Raw genomic sequence first — 15,084 nt, forward strand, 5'->3', positions numbered from 1 at the left:
TGAGTTATATATATATATATATATATAATTTTTTTGTGGCACATATCCCTTTTCTATTTTCAAGGACAATTTTGCAAAATAATAATTCTGTCCACTAATTCTAGGAAACTATCTTAGTGCATTATGTAACTCATTACAGAGTTTTGACAACATATATCTTCTTCTGTGGTATTTATTATGTTTTGCATAAATAAATAAAAACCTGCGTTATGGCACTTAACCTCCTTTAGAACTTCCACTCTACATTTGTTGCCTATCAAATTTTCCATAGTGCAGAAGTACATATGTATTCAGATTTACTTATGTGTGTGCATTCTTAACAACAAAAGAAAGGGCTCTAGTAGAAAACAAGATGATCAACACTGCCTGCAGAACTATAGGAAATACTTTTGAATGTTATATTCCCTAATTAAAAGGTACTGGGAGCTAGATATGTAAAATAGCAAAACTATCACTGTGAGCTGAAAATACATAATCAAAAACAATGTCAGGTCAACATAAACAGTCATAATGATGCAGATTTATCTAGAATAACCTGTAAGGAAAACTTACGTTTATTTTTTTTTTTACAATTACATAAAGAATAGCAACACAGGGAACATTTCTTTCTTGTTTTCTATTACAATGAATTGTCTTTTATTAAAGATGATTTGTGCTTATGTTCTTGTCTGTGTATACCATGGTATTATTCAGTCTTTTTGGGTTAAGTTAGTGATCCTTCTTAAGAGAAAAGCAACCCTAAATTTGAGTTGGCTGAAAATTTATTTCCAACACATTTGAAGCAGAAAAGCATGGCCCAAAAATTACAGCCATATGTGAAATAAATGTCTGTGTGATCAAATAGTTAACATAAGTGAATACAAAATGTCATGTGTTTTATTCATAGAAAAAAAATCTGTAAAATCAATAAATGAAAGGAAAAATTGCAGTTTCACAACTCGGTATACTGTACAGACCACAGGTTATTAATTAAACTGTAAAAGTGACAGTATCATTTTTTTAAGAAAAAAAATATATATAAATTTAAAAATCTGTACATTACATCTCTATCTGTAGCATGGAAATGCCCAAATGCAACACCCAAAATGACATACGTGAGATACTTGTAGAGAAGGAGCAGGAAAATAATGTACATCCTACACTATTGAAAATACGGAAGGGGCTTAATGTCAATTCATCATATCCAAAACGAAAGCCCAAGTTTTGGCACATCCAACCCATCATTTGATGGTAATGTCTTAAGACAAAATATCACACATTTTTGTTTCTTAGCTTTAGCCACTTCTGTTAAATTACAAACTGCCAACCTAAGAATTTTCATTTATCAGGACACAGTCGAGAACAAAATAGTATAAAAAGATGCAGATCCAGTTTTAATAGAAGAATGTGTCCCATTTAGTAACAGTGTGCAAAAAATTTTGTTTCGCAGTGCAAACATGACAGCAACATTAAAGAAGAAGGAAAAACATCTCAAGATCAAATATAAATAACATAAATTGGTAGGTCATAGGTAATTAAATCTGCAAGTCAGACAGTAGTTAACTTACTGTTAATAAAGAAGTTTATTATGTCTATTTAAAGCCAGTTTTTAACAAACTCAGTGGTTCCACAGTGCTATAACAGCACTTAGGTGATGGCGTCAAGGCAAAATATTATCTTCAATTATACAGTACTGTCTGAAATGTATTTTGGTAGAATGTGTCTGTCACCAAGCGGCAGTGGATGATTAGTAACATATCCAGTCTCCCTTATTTAAATGAAGATGCTCTCATGTAACTAATCTACCTGTTACCAGCAATTTGTTCCTTAACCACATATTCTGAATTTACATGACAGACGGACATATCTTGAACAAAATATTGCCTGGCAAAAGAACTTCCTTTCGTATCACTTCAACAATACAGACCTCAGACTTCCACGTGAGAAGTCCTCTGTGTCAACATATGATATTCAAAGTGAGTTTTGAATTTACAGTTCACTATGATTATGTAAGCGTATTTACTTGTAACTGCAGACTCATTAAGTGTAAGCGTTACTTTACGTCTTCACAATGTCTCTACCAATATACCAGCATCATGATGGTTCACACAGTTCAAAATGCAATACGGTTGCTACTTTTGAGAAATGAATCATCAGTGACTTTATTTCATTACTCAGTGACCTCATTTTCTTAAATAAAAATGACTATCACTTCATATCAAGAGTGGATATTATTACACAAGTAATGGATAGATGCATAAGAAAATCTGCTTCTGACTATCATCCACTATATGTAAAACATCACGTCTCCCTCTCAGATACAATTCATACTTGCATATTCCTTTTATCATGACTTATACAACAAATATTCCTTTAGTGTCTTTGGTAGTGGTAAAGATGCCACTGATGCCTTCTTGATGTACTGTAATATGGCATCGCGACATGCATTCTGCAGTGTAGACACTGAAAATGATCAAACAATGCCATATTCTTAATTAACTGAAACATTATAAAGAATCTATTTGTATTGCAGTAAAGTAAAAGGCAAAGTGAACACATACACAGTATTCCTTTTTGCTATCATTTTGTCAGTCACATCACTAACATTTATTGCTACCTTTTGGGTCATTCCACACCAGCAGCACTATATATATATATATATATATATATATATATATATATATATATATATATATATATATATATATATATATATATATATATATATATATATATATATATATAGTAGCCCACACCTATCACCAATCTAAATGAAATTTTGCATGTATGATTCTTAAAGAATAAAACTAAGCTGTGCAAAATCTGACCTCAAGATACAAAAAGAATCCATAGTTTAAGAAGTTTTTCAGCAGAGAGCTGAAAAGCTTTGTGATAGTTCTACGTCAGTTATGGCTAAATTCAAGACAGCTTAAAACTGAAACCAAAGAGCGTTTGGGCTAAACACAGTTAAAATTTTAAGGCTGTGTCATTCACAATTTTTAAGACTACATGAAATCAAAGTTGGAGAAAATTCAAATGCAACGGTTTTGTGACCGCAATAATTTTTCATCCAACAAAATGTATACTAAATAGGTTAAGGGTAGGTTAACTCAACAAAATCAGAGGCCAAAAATGTAACATAACTGCACACAATTCACTTACTAGGATGTTAACTGAGCCACATAATGCGATTAACTGAACATCTGTCATTAACTGGTATACATTCAGAAAAAATAAACAACACAGCTAATGACTGCACTCTATGGAATACAGTAAAATGACATACAAACAGTAAACTATAGAATCACAATAGCCAACAAAAGGAGAATAAAGATCTAACATAAACTTAAGTCACCAAACCACAAAAAGAGAGAACATACTTGTGTGTTAAGCAAATCTTAATTGAAATGGATTAAGTAATTTTCACACATCACCAGTCTCATGAAAATAATTTTTTTTGATGTGTTAGCATACATTTTATTGTTGCAGTCGTACATGTGTAAAATGTCACTTGAGCTCCAACTTTTAGAACTTGCAAATTCTTAACAATATATTGTTTGAAAGTTGTAGAATCTTTGGCACCTACTTAAACAATCATGTAATTTCCTGAGAAATACACCATACTTTCTTCATCTGAAGAGGCTCACTGCTGAAGATGTCATCATAGGTAACAATTCCTCCAGACTTTCAAGTCAAATAGTTTTCCCTTTAAGTTTTTGTTCGATTTTACACCACTTGCGTGTACATATACTAGATTTCTTTATTTTATTTTATTTTCTTGTATAAGCCTAGCTTCTTCTTCAAGACTGTTTTTGATGAAGGTGTATATCAGAATCATTAATTTAGTTTCTTCTTGGAAGAGGGTCTTTGCGCTAAGGCCAAATATCTTCTTAAAATAATGTCTCAGTTCTTTTTCCATTTATCTTGACTTCTTCAAAAGGCTGGCGAAGGTTGAGATTTGCAATTATGATCTAGTCAGAAACATCAACAGTGGAAGTAGGTAGGTGACACATCAATTCTTTCATTAATTCAGCCATCAAAAGTCGACTGGCTGAAGTGAAGTTCAATGGCAGACAGTCATCAGATCCAAAGATAGCTATGTTCAGTTGTTCAATACCATATGACCTAAAACTGCTGCATATATATCAGTTAGTGAAGGCAAGGGAAAAACCCTATGACAACTAACATCACACATTGTGACTGATACCTCTGTGCGGTAGCTTTGGGGGATGAAGTAGTGAAGGCAGCAGAGGATCAAGTAGGTAAAAGACGAGGGCTAGTAGAAATCCTTGGGTAACAGAAGAAATATTGAATTTAATTGATGAAAGGAGAAAATATAAAAATGCAGTAAATGAAGCAGGCAAAAAGGAATACAAACGTGTCAAAAATGAGATCGACAGGAAGTGCAAAATGGCTAGGCAGGGATGGCTAGAGGACAAATGCAAGGATGTAGAGGCTTATCTCATTAGGGGTAAAATAGATACTGCCTACAGGAAGAGACCTTTGGAGATAAGAGAACCACTTGTATGAACATCAAGAGCTCAGATGGAAACCCAGTTCTAAGCAAAGAAGGGAAAGCAGAAAGGTGGAAGGAGTATATAGAGGGTCTATACAAGGGCGATGTACTTGAGGACAATATTATGGAAATGGAAGAGGATGTAGATGAAGATGAAATGGGAGATACGATACTGCGTGAAGAGTTTGACAGAGCACTGAAAGACCTGAGTCGAAACAAGGCCTCCGGAGTAGACAACATTCCATTGGAACTACTGACAGCCTTGGGAGAGCCAGTCCTGACAAAACTCTACCATCTGGTGAGCAAGATGTATGAAACAGGCGAAATACCCTCAGACTTCAAGAAGAATATAATAATTCCAATCCCAAAGAAAGCAGGTGTTGACAGATGTGAACATTACCGAACAATCAGTTTAATAAGCCACAGCTGCAAAATACTAACACGAATTCTTTACAGACAAATGGAAAAACTAGTAGAAGCCGACCTCGGGGAAGATCAGTTTGGATTCCGTAGAAATACTGGAACACGTGAGGCAATACTGACCTTACGACTTACCTTAGAAGAAAGATTAAGGAAAGGCAAATGTATGTTTCTAGCATTTGTAGACTTAGAGAAAGCTTTTGACAGTGTTGACTGGAAAGAGCCCAAACTCTTTGCCTTTACAAATGTCTGCTTGTGTCTGTGTATATGCGGATGGATATGTGTGTGTGTGTGCGCGAGTATATACCTGTCCTTTTTTCCCCCTAAGGTAAGTCTTTCCGCTCCTGGGATTGGAATGACTCCTTACCCTCTCCCTTAAAACCCAAATGCTTTTGTCTTTCCCTCTCCTTCCTTCTTTCCTGACGAGGCAACCGTTGGTTGCGAAAGCTAGAATTTTGTGTGTATGTTTGTGTTTGTTTGTGTTCTATCGACCTGCCAGCGCTTTTGTTTGGTAAGTCTCATCATCTTTATTTTTTTTATATATATATCAACATTTGCCCAAAAAGTCCTGAGACTGATTTTATTCCTGGTGTACACACATGGTGGCAGCTTGGACCAAGAAACTGTAAACAACGGATGTGTTTTCGACCAGTTGTGAGTAGGCAGCAGTGTACATGTGGCAGTATTGTGTCAATATTCAGAAGCTGTGAGGACGGGTTGTGAGTCGTGCTTGGGTAGCCCAGATGGTAGAGCACTTGCCCGCGAAAGGCAAAGGTCCAAAGTTCAGTTTTAATATGCCAGGAAATGTCAGTGTCAACATTGTTGTGTTATATCACGACGGAACAACATCAATAAATCAACTTTTCAAGATGTTCTCCTGAATGTTTTGAAGAAGAGAAAAGTGTGTTGGAAGTTGCTCCTGTACACCTTCAAAAACAACACGTGGACACCTGACGTGATTCGATTGACATGAAAAATGAGGACAATTGTTTCCTGGAAAAAATCATCATGGGCGATGAAACTTCTTGTTATTAATATGAACCCCCCGCCTTTTTTAAAAATCCAGTCTCAAAACTTTTCAAGACTGACAAGGAGGGAGGGTTTAAAAACAAAAAAGGGGGTCGGTATTCTGACTATGCCAGGAGAAAAAAAACATGGTTTTGTCTGATACTGTAAAATGTAGGGCATCAAATTTTTATTATTATTTTGACTGAATTCAAATTCAAAAGCAAAACTGACTCCTGGTAAGCAATTTCAGAGGGATGTTCACTGCTAAGTACAGTCCTGAAATTTGGTTCTCCAATGATTTCTCTAGAATGGCATGTTACTGTAAGGTCATTCAGAGCACTCTCCATCTGTTCATCAGAATGCTAAAGTATTGGGTTGCTATTAGCACTGACCAAAGAAATTGCCAGTTTTAATGGCTCTGACAGTGCACAGCACAGAATCTAAAGACAGCATGTTTCTGTGGTGCAATAGCTGTCAAGGAAAAAAATGCCTCTGTCATACCACACCAATATGTACAAAGATGTTGACATAGAACAAGAAGATGACTAATGATGAGTACAAATAAGGCTTCTCACAGACTGAGCATTACTTCAAAAAACTACCTGTTGAAGATTTCATACTAAAATTGCTGATAAAAATCTCCGACTTGACAATTCACCATTTCGAAACGACCTTTGCCTTTCGTGGGCAAGTGCTCTACCATCTGAGCTACCCAACCACGACTCATGCCCTGTCCTCACAGCTTTACTTCTGCCAGTACCTAGTCTCCTAGCCTGTGGTTAAGTCATGTCACTGGAATATCCTTTCTCTCAGGAGTGGTAGTTCTGCAAGGTTCGCAGGAGAGCTTCTGTAAAGTTTGGAAAGTAGGAGACGAGGTACTGGCAGAAGTAAAGTTGTGAGAACAGGGCGTGAGTCACGCTTGGGTAGCTCAGATGGTAGAGCACTTGCCCGCGAAAGGCAAAGGTCCCGAGTTCGAGTCTCGGTCCGGCACACAGTTTTAATCTGCCAGGAAGTTTCATATCAGCGCACACTCCGCTGCAGAGTGAAAATCTTACTCTGGAAACATCCCTCAGGCTGTGGCTAACGAGGGGACCTTCTGGGAGGTGCATCGAGTTATGAGCTCCCACTTCGCCTTCTTATAGTGTGGGTAGGTACCTATCACACCCTAAAATTGTAGGTGCCAATGCGGCCACTTTTTTGAAATATTGCCTGTTAAAGTGCGGGCAGTTCTTTATATAAAGAAAAATTTCACTATTGTGGCAAGTGCGCGAGTAGCCGAGTGGCAAGCGAGCTAGACTCCCGTCCAGGCAACCCTGGTTCGAGACCAGTCTTTTTTTTCCCAAATGCCTGTTTTAATTTATAATTAATCATCAACATTCCGCAAGGATTGATTAAAAAGAATTACAAGCCTCTATAAATCAAAATTACAAATTGAATGTCACATTTTGTTTTAATCTTTTGCGTATTTTTATTTTAACAGGAAATTAACCGTAATGCAATTTCTTGAAATATTATTGTTCAATTTGTTTCTGTTGTATTTTTAATTTTGTTCCGTTGAGGCAGGAAATATTAAAAAAACGAATGAGGGATTAAAAATATGTTTTATTTAATGGAAAGTTTATCAATATTTCCTATATTTTGATGAGTCCATTCCGACGGATGATACTTTTTGTAAAAACAATCAAAACATTTGTACTTTCGACATCACAAACATTGTATGAATGCACATTCATTTTCGTTACAATCGTATCTGTATTTTCTCAAGTCCGCAGCAAACGCCACTGCATTGACGTTATGGAATACTTCTTTTTGCGATGGATCTAGCGTCGCGAAAACAAAAGTAGCATAGACGAGTCTCGAACCAGGGTCGCCTGGACGGGAGTCTTGCTCACTTGCCTCTTGGCTACTTGCTCAATTGCCACAACAGTGAAACTTTTCTGTATATAAAGAGCTGCCAAAACTTTAACAGGCAATATTTCAAAAACGAGGCCGCATTAGCACCTACAATTTTAGTGTGTGATAGGTGCCTACCCACAGTATAAGCAGGCAAAGTCAGAGCTCATAACTTGATGCACCTCCCAGAAGGTCCCCTCGTAAGCCATGTCTCCGCAATATCCTTTCTCTCAGGAGTGCTAGTTCTGCAAGGTTCGCAGAAGAGCTTCTGTAAAGTTTGGAAAGTAAAAGACGAGGTACTGGCGGAAGTAAAGCTGTGAGGACAGGGTGTGAGTCGTGCTTGGGTAGCTCAGATGGTAAAGCACTTGGCCGTGAAAGGAAAAGTTCCCGAGTTTGAGTCTCGAACCGGCACACAGTTTCAACCTGCCAGGAAGTTTCATATCAGCACACACTCTGCTACAGAATGAAAACCTCGTTCTGGATTCACCATTCAATTTAAAAAAAAATCAGACACAATACCTTAAATTAAAGACACACACTAACAAGAAATTATCTGAACGGGGCAGATATCAGTAGATATGATGCTCATTTACAACCAAACAAATGATTAAATTTCAGAAAATTTCAATGATTTTTGCAATACAAACAGCTAGAGATCGAACAAGTCAGTAATGTGTTGTGTCACCTCTGACCTTATGCAAGAAGTTGTTCAGCTTGGCATAAAATGATAAGGTTGTTGGAAGTACTCTTCAAATTCTGTACAACTGGTATGTTAGATCGTCAAAATCCTGAGATGGTTCAAGGATCCTGCCAATAATACTCCGAACATTCTCAATTGAGAAGAGATCCATTTGCCAAGACAGCATTTTGTCAAGCACGAAGACACGCAGTAGTCACTCTCGCTGTGTGAGGGCGGGCATTATCTTGTTGAAATGTAAGTCTAGGATGGCTTTCCACAAAGGGCAACAAAACAGGCCATAGAATATCATCGATGTACCGCTGTGCTGTAACAGAGCCATGGATGACAACCAAAGGGACTCTGCTATGAGAAGTAATAGCATCCCTGACCATCATTCCTGACGGCCAGGCCTTATTGTGGGCAACAGTGAAGTTGATATCCCACTGCTGTCCGGTGCATCTGTGGACTCGTTTTGAACCTAGAATTAGACTGTAATAGAACTGTCTTCAGTGACGAGTCCTGCTTTGAACTGAGCCCTGATGACCATGCATCACTGCTTGCCTTTTATCTTGCCAAACTCTACCTTGGCTAGCAAGGTCACTGTATCTCTCCCTGAGCAAGACCTTCTAACAAGCTTGGGATTTTGTCAATCTAACAAGCCAATTGGATACAATTTGGCACATATCATTCAGAAGGCCAACCAGCAACGCTATCAATCAATGCCAAGCTCAGTTACTGCTTGAGTAAGCGCCAGAGGTGGACCAATATGTTATTGATTTGCTCAATTTAGGAAGCTCTTTCTCTCGAATAACTCAATCAATTGGGTCGACCGAAGCGTCCGATCCCACCCGTCAGATTTGACCCGTGACGTAAGGCTGTTGTGTGTGACGTCACGACAGCGCGGAATTTAGTTTGTGAGAGTGGTGTGTTTGTAGGCGTTGTTTTGATGTGATCGGTGGTGATCTCTGGTGGTGTGTTACGTGATGTTTTTGGTTTAGTTTGCGTGTGTGGCGTGTTTATAGGTGGTGTATTGTTGCGGCCGGTGGTTCTCTCTGGTGGTGTGTTTATGGGTAGTGTGTTATGTGGCGTATAGGGTTCATTTGCATGATAGCATTGCACGTGTGTGGTATTGGGACTGTGCTTTCAGCGGAATATTTTTTAGTGAGTTAACGATTTTAGTTTTGTTATTTCGACGTTATTATTTTTTCTGTTTGTTGTGTGTGAATTTTGGTAAATTGCTTTTTTTATGTCTTTGGTAGGTATGGATATAACTGGCAAGGTCAACAGTTTTCGGTTGTTGGCGGTAATGGGAGACAGTGCGTTGTCTCTAATAAAATTTCTTCAACTATTTGTATTTTTGGATGAAGTCGTGACGTGTTCAGTATGCCGCGAAGAAATGAGGCTTACTAAAGTTCCGGCATCTCGGGCCAGGGACAGCTATATGTGGAGATGTCATAAGGATAACAGGTCAAGGGAAGTGTTAGATTCCAATTTTGTTGGTTTGTTGTGTTTTTTGACGTAGTGATGATTGTGGACGTAGTTGTAGTTTTGGGTTTTATGATCTGGTATTGGTAGTTTCTATTGACCTATATAGGTCAAGGGAAGTATTCAATCCCAATGTGTGGTTGTGGCTGCGGTTGTTCCGGTATCAGGAGTTGCTGTTGAGCTATATAGGCCAAGGGAAGTGTTTGATTCCAATTTGTGAGATCAGGAGCTGCTGTTGAACTATATAGGTCAAGGGAAGTGTTATTTGTGGGATCGGGAGGTGCTGTTGAGCTATATAGGTCAAGGAAGTGTCTGACTCCAGAGGATATTGTGTTTAGTGGAATTTGGGGAGTTTCGTGTTGTCAGTTTTTTTCGTCGTTTTGTGTGGTTTGGTATGGTGATATGTGTAAATTTGTTTATATTTACTTTGTCCCCACCCAAAAACCCCCAATTTCCCATTCTTGTCCCGTTAGTTTCATTAGGTTTTTTGTGGAACATGTGTGGGTTGGTTTTTCAATGTATTTTCATGTCTGTGGTCATGTTTACGTAATGACGTCATAGGCGCCATATTGGAGTCATAGTGTATGGTCGTTTCCGCCATATTTGTGACGTCATGGGTCAAGGCAGACGGGTGGAATCGGACGCTTCTGTATTTCCCAATCAATTTTTCTGAATCATTTGTTTGTCTTTACATGCACATCATCTGCCAATTTCTGTCTCATTCGGATAAATCCTTTGCAGTGCACTGCTTTTTCTTTTCTTTTTTGTCTTAGAGCGTATTCTGCACAAAATTATTTGTTTGTTGTTCAGGTTTAGATCCAAGATTTTCATTGCGAAAACTGTTGAGTTACTGTACATCGTGTAATTATTTATGTGGCTGAAAATGAACAAATACAATGCAAAAGCATGTTCATTTAAGTGAGAACCTAAGGCTTGACACAGCAGCTGTTCACGGTTTTTGCTGCAAAATTGGGGAACTTCCTGAGACAGAAATCAATTTTCATAAAATTTTATAATTTAGTGATGGATCTCTTGACTATCCATTTGTACCACCATCCCCAAGACTCTGGTATAAAAGTTCTATACAACTTATTTGGCACCAGCAATGGCAACTCTACAAGTGAGGGACTCGTGGAATGTCGAACGACTGGTTCAGTGTCCAAAAGAAACATAACTCTAACACTGTTTGATCTGTACAATACATTTTTTGTCACAAAAAATGACAAATATCAAATTCATTTTTGTTGACACGGCTCAGATACAAATCTCTAAGATAAAAGGAAGTCTTTCTTCTGTATCCACTTAAGCCAGAACAATAGAAAATCACCAGTTTCTTTCAATTGACTTGCAAAGGATTCATCTTGATTGAGATTCAGAAAACTTGCTGTCACTCACTGTCAAAATTTCAGACTGAGTAGATGATCAGCCAGAATTTGTAACTTCTAGTTTTCAGCCAGATGTGTATGCTCTCCACATTTACAACACCTGGTGGCTAAGTACTATTTGTGAATTTTCACTACAAGGACACAATACTCTTGATTGCTTTCACACATCCTAGTGACCCACCTCAGTTGTTCTACTGGCCACTCATGGCTCAATGGCCAGACAGTGGTCACATGCATGTAATTGTGCTTGAGTGAATGTGTGTTTTCTGTTTCAGAGGAAGTACTTTTGGCCAAAAGCTCAAGTAGTCTTTTTGTTGTTCCTGTCTGTGACTCAATGTCTCCTTTGTATGGCAAGTAGCAGTCTATCCTTTTCATAATATTGTCCAACTAAGAACCAGTGTACCAACTCTCAGTGAAGTAGCTTACCCACTCGAAGAAAGACAACCAAAAACTTGCAGAAAACTTTAATGTTCTCTTCACAAAATGTAGACATCCTTGATTTAACACTTTGACTAATACAAGCATTGTGACTGATATTTCACCACTAGGCCATACCACAGCATCAGGCTCTGCTGTGGCAGCTGGTCAACTCACGGTGTCTGGCATAAGGCTCTGCTGTGAGAGGCGGCATTCTCATTGCAGTCAATGTGTTTCGGGACTCCAGAATGGCATGCACAGCATATTGAGAGCTAAAAATTTGTGGAATTACTTATATAAAATGTATAGGCATCATGAGACCATGTATGAACAGAATTTAAGGTTGTTAAGTGTGAATTATTCCTAAAACTGGATCACTTGACGCAGAGTGATCCAAATACTAACTGGAAATATTTTTATACCACCAATTTAACAATGACATTTGCATAAGAAACCTAAAAATATTTGGAAAGTAGTTAAATTCTTTAATCTGCCAATGACATAACTTTTGCGGACAGCTGCTCTACCAACTGAGCTGAGCTTTACTTCTGCCAGTACCTCATCTCCTACTTTGCAAACTGCACAAGAGTCATCCAACAAAACTTGTGAGACAAGCTCTCCTGGAAGAAAGGATATTGCAGAGGCATGGCACAGCCATAGCCTGGAGGATTGTTTCCACGATAAATTTTTATTATGCAGCAGAGAGTGTGCCAATACGAAATTTCCTGGCAGTTTAAAATTGTGTGCCAGACTGGGACTGAAACCCAGGGTCCTTTCTTCCTGGAATGCCACCCTGCAAGTTATGCAGGAGAACTTCTGTGAAGTTTGGGAGGTAGGAGATAAGGTACTGGTGGAAGTCGAGCTCTGAGGACGGGTTGTGAGTCATGCTCGGGTAGCTCCGTTGGCACAGCACTTACCCACAAAAGGCAAAGATCCTGGGTTCGAGCCCTCTTCCGCCATGCAGTTTTATAACAATGTTTCTTATAGGCTACACAAAAAAAGCTTTGCTTTCTGTGTTATGATTCTTTACATACAAATATTGTTATGCTTAAATCAGTCACATTATTTAGTATTAGTTGCACAACAGGTGTCACTTCAGCACTGGAGAGAGAGAGAGAGAGAGAGAGAGAGAGAGAGAGAGATACTATAGTAGAAATGTACATGTAAGAATTTACATCTGACAAGGAAGAGATAGGTAAATATTATCACTGCTGTCTCACCTCCATATAACTGTACAATCCTAACTTGCTTTGTTGTGCCATAAACATCGATAACAGCATGTAAGGGTCCTTCTTTGTATGGTATGTCTATTGTGCATGGCCCTTGATCTTCTCCATTAATGATGAAATGCATTTCAGCATAATTACTCTCTCTTCCTAATCCTTGCGTAGGTACATAAACGACACCAATTCTGCTTCCAACATCTGTGGGCAATACCTGGTGGTCAGCACTTGGTGGTGAAGAACGAAATAAGCTGCGAGGAATGCAACCTCTTGACGTTCGTATACTATGTTCATCACCCAGCACATTATGTCTTTCATAACTCGGCATGGAGCCGTCTGGCATTACGCTGTACTCATAAATACTATTATGAGACTTTGTAATAGCAAAAATCCAAGAAGTTCCCATGTTGGCTAAATCAGGAAGCGCATATTGCGGCAGACCACCCACAGCAGCAGCAGCAGTCTGTGGATCAAGCTGAGTAAGCCCTAGTCGCATATGACCACTCCAGCCGCGTTCGTTCTTCTCTATCTCTAAAAGGAAGATTTCCCCAGGTAGAAGAGGCTTTTCACTAAAGGCAAGTGCATTGGCAAAACTTGCTTTGCGATAGGCCACGGTGTTGTCATCGAATAAAACAATATTGCCACCATGGTACGGGTGAAACCTAGTAATCATTTTACTTCCTCCTGTACGCAACTGAAGTAAAACTACACCAGAACATGAGACATATTTTGCATTATCACATAAATATTCAACTATGCATAAATGTTGTTACTGCCTCCTCTACACCAAGTTGAACCACACGCAGCATTATATGATAGTGGCCGGTACGTTGCGGAGTACAAAAAAAAAAAAAAAAAAAAAACCAACACAATACTGTCGAATCCTTTCCGTGTGGTTTTGAACTAGAGAATATATCTTTAAAGATACATTTACTTCTCGAAGAATAATACGAGCTTTAAACAAAAATACACTGTAACTGTTTGAATACACCAACTTTCTGATATCAAATACGTCACGAAGATATTTCTGAGCTGAACTAGTAGAACTACCATATCTTCGATTTACACTGTTTGGAAATACCACGGCCACCTGTATTTGGGCGTGTCAACAAATGTTGACTGTGGTGTCAATAACAACTTGAACTTGATACTGTTGTAGAACTATAGAGTTTACCAGAGTGTAGCACTAATTCTAAATAATTATTTTTTGTTTTTACCATGGCAAAGCAGCAATTTTGAATCATTTTTGATGTAATTTTAGTTTATTTCGATAAAATAACACATGTAAAGTTAAAAACTATTAGGTGGTTTTTATTAAGCTGAGCGGCGTAACAGAACAACTGAACAAGAACGCCTGTTTTACTTTTTGATGCTACAGCACTTAACGCAAGTCAAACAGAGAATCATTAAAATTGCAATCTTAAAACTCCTCCTAATTTAATGAGTTTACAGTTAACGCTAACAAAAATTAAAATAAACCCAATATACTCCTCAAAGCAATGACTCTAGGGGCTGGTAGCCTTTGGTAAAAATATCTGTAATCTGGTCCTCCGATTTTACATGCTCGGTCGTGATGATCCTGCAGTTAAGCTGACACACAAAATTATATTTAACATTGACGTGTCTCAACCGTCGACGTTCCCATGTTTTCAGTAACCATATACGGGACTGATTACCGTCAAATATACGAATTGGTAGCTAGAGTGGAATTTGAATATCGTCCAGAAAATATTTCACCCAGAGTAACACAGCTACATATTCTGCCTCTGTAGAAGACAAAGCAACACCAGTCCGTTTCTTTGTTGCCCAATAGGCGGTGTTTCTAAAACATTTTAAAAGATAACCAAAGGTAGATCTTGCGTCTTCTTTTCTATTAGAGTTTGCATCAGCATAGGCCACCAGAACTTCTTGATTCCCCTTTCGATAATGTAATCTCATATTGACGGTTCCTTTGATATATCTCAAAACTCTTTTTAAACTTTTCCAGAGTTGTTCCGATGGATTGTTTTGGTATCTGCTCAATAAGTTGACCACAGCACACAAAACAGGTCTTGTTGCTGTCATTGCGTACATCAAACA

At 38.2% G+C, this 15,084-nt stretch overlaps 1 protein-coding gene across 1 annotated transcript; it reads right to left on the reverse strand.

Annotated features, from left to right (window-relative positions):
* Positions 1–545: 545 nt before the first annotated feature.
* On the reverse strand, positions 546–14,051 carry LOC126191332 (neuralized-like protein 2). Its single transcript, XM_049932166.1, has 2 exons — positions 13,003–14,051; positions 546–2,442 (listed from the first exon to the last, which is right to left on the reverse strand). Exons 1-2 carry the CDS (start codon positions 13,676–13,678, stop codon positions 2,327–2,329), a joined length of 792 nt encoding a protein of 263 aa, XP_049788123.1. The 5' UTR covers positions 13,679–14,051; the 3' UTR covers positions 546–2,326.
* Positions 14,052–15,084: the final 1,033 nt, after the last annotated feature.

The sequence above is a fragment of the Schistocerca cancellata genome, chromosome 6 (genome assembly GCF_023864275.1).
Source record: "Schistocerca cancellata isolate TAMUIC-IGC-003103 chromosome 6, iqSchCanc2.1, whole genome shotgun sequence".
Lineage (NCBI taxonomy): Eukaryota > Metazoa > Arthropoda > Insecta > Orthoptera > Acrididae > Schistocerca > Schistocerca cancellata.

Coding starts and splice junctions, on each gene's coding strand:
- LOC126191332 (XM_049932166.1), bottom strand. CDS start 13,678: ATGATTACTAGGTTTCACCCGTACCATGGTGGCAATATTGTTTTATTC. Junction 2,443..13,002: donor GATTGTACAGTTATATGGAG/GTGAGACAGCAG, acceptor GATCATTTTCAG/TGTCTACACTGCAGAATGCA.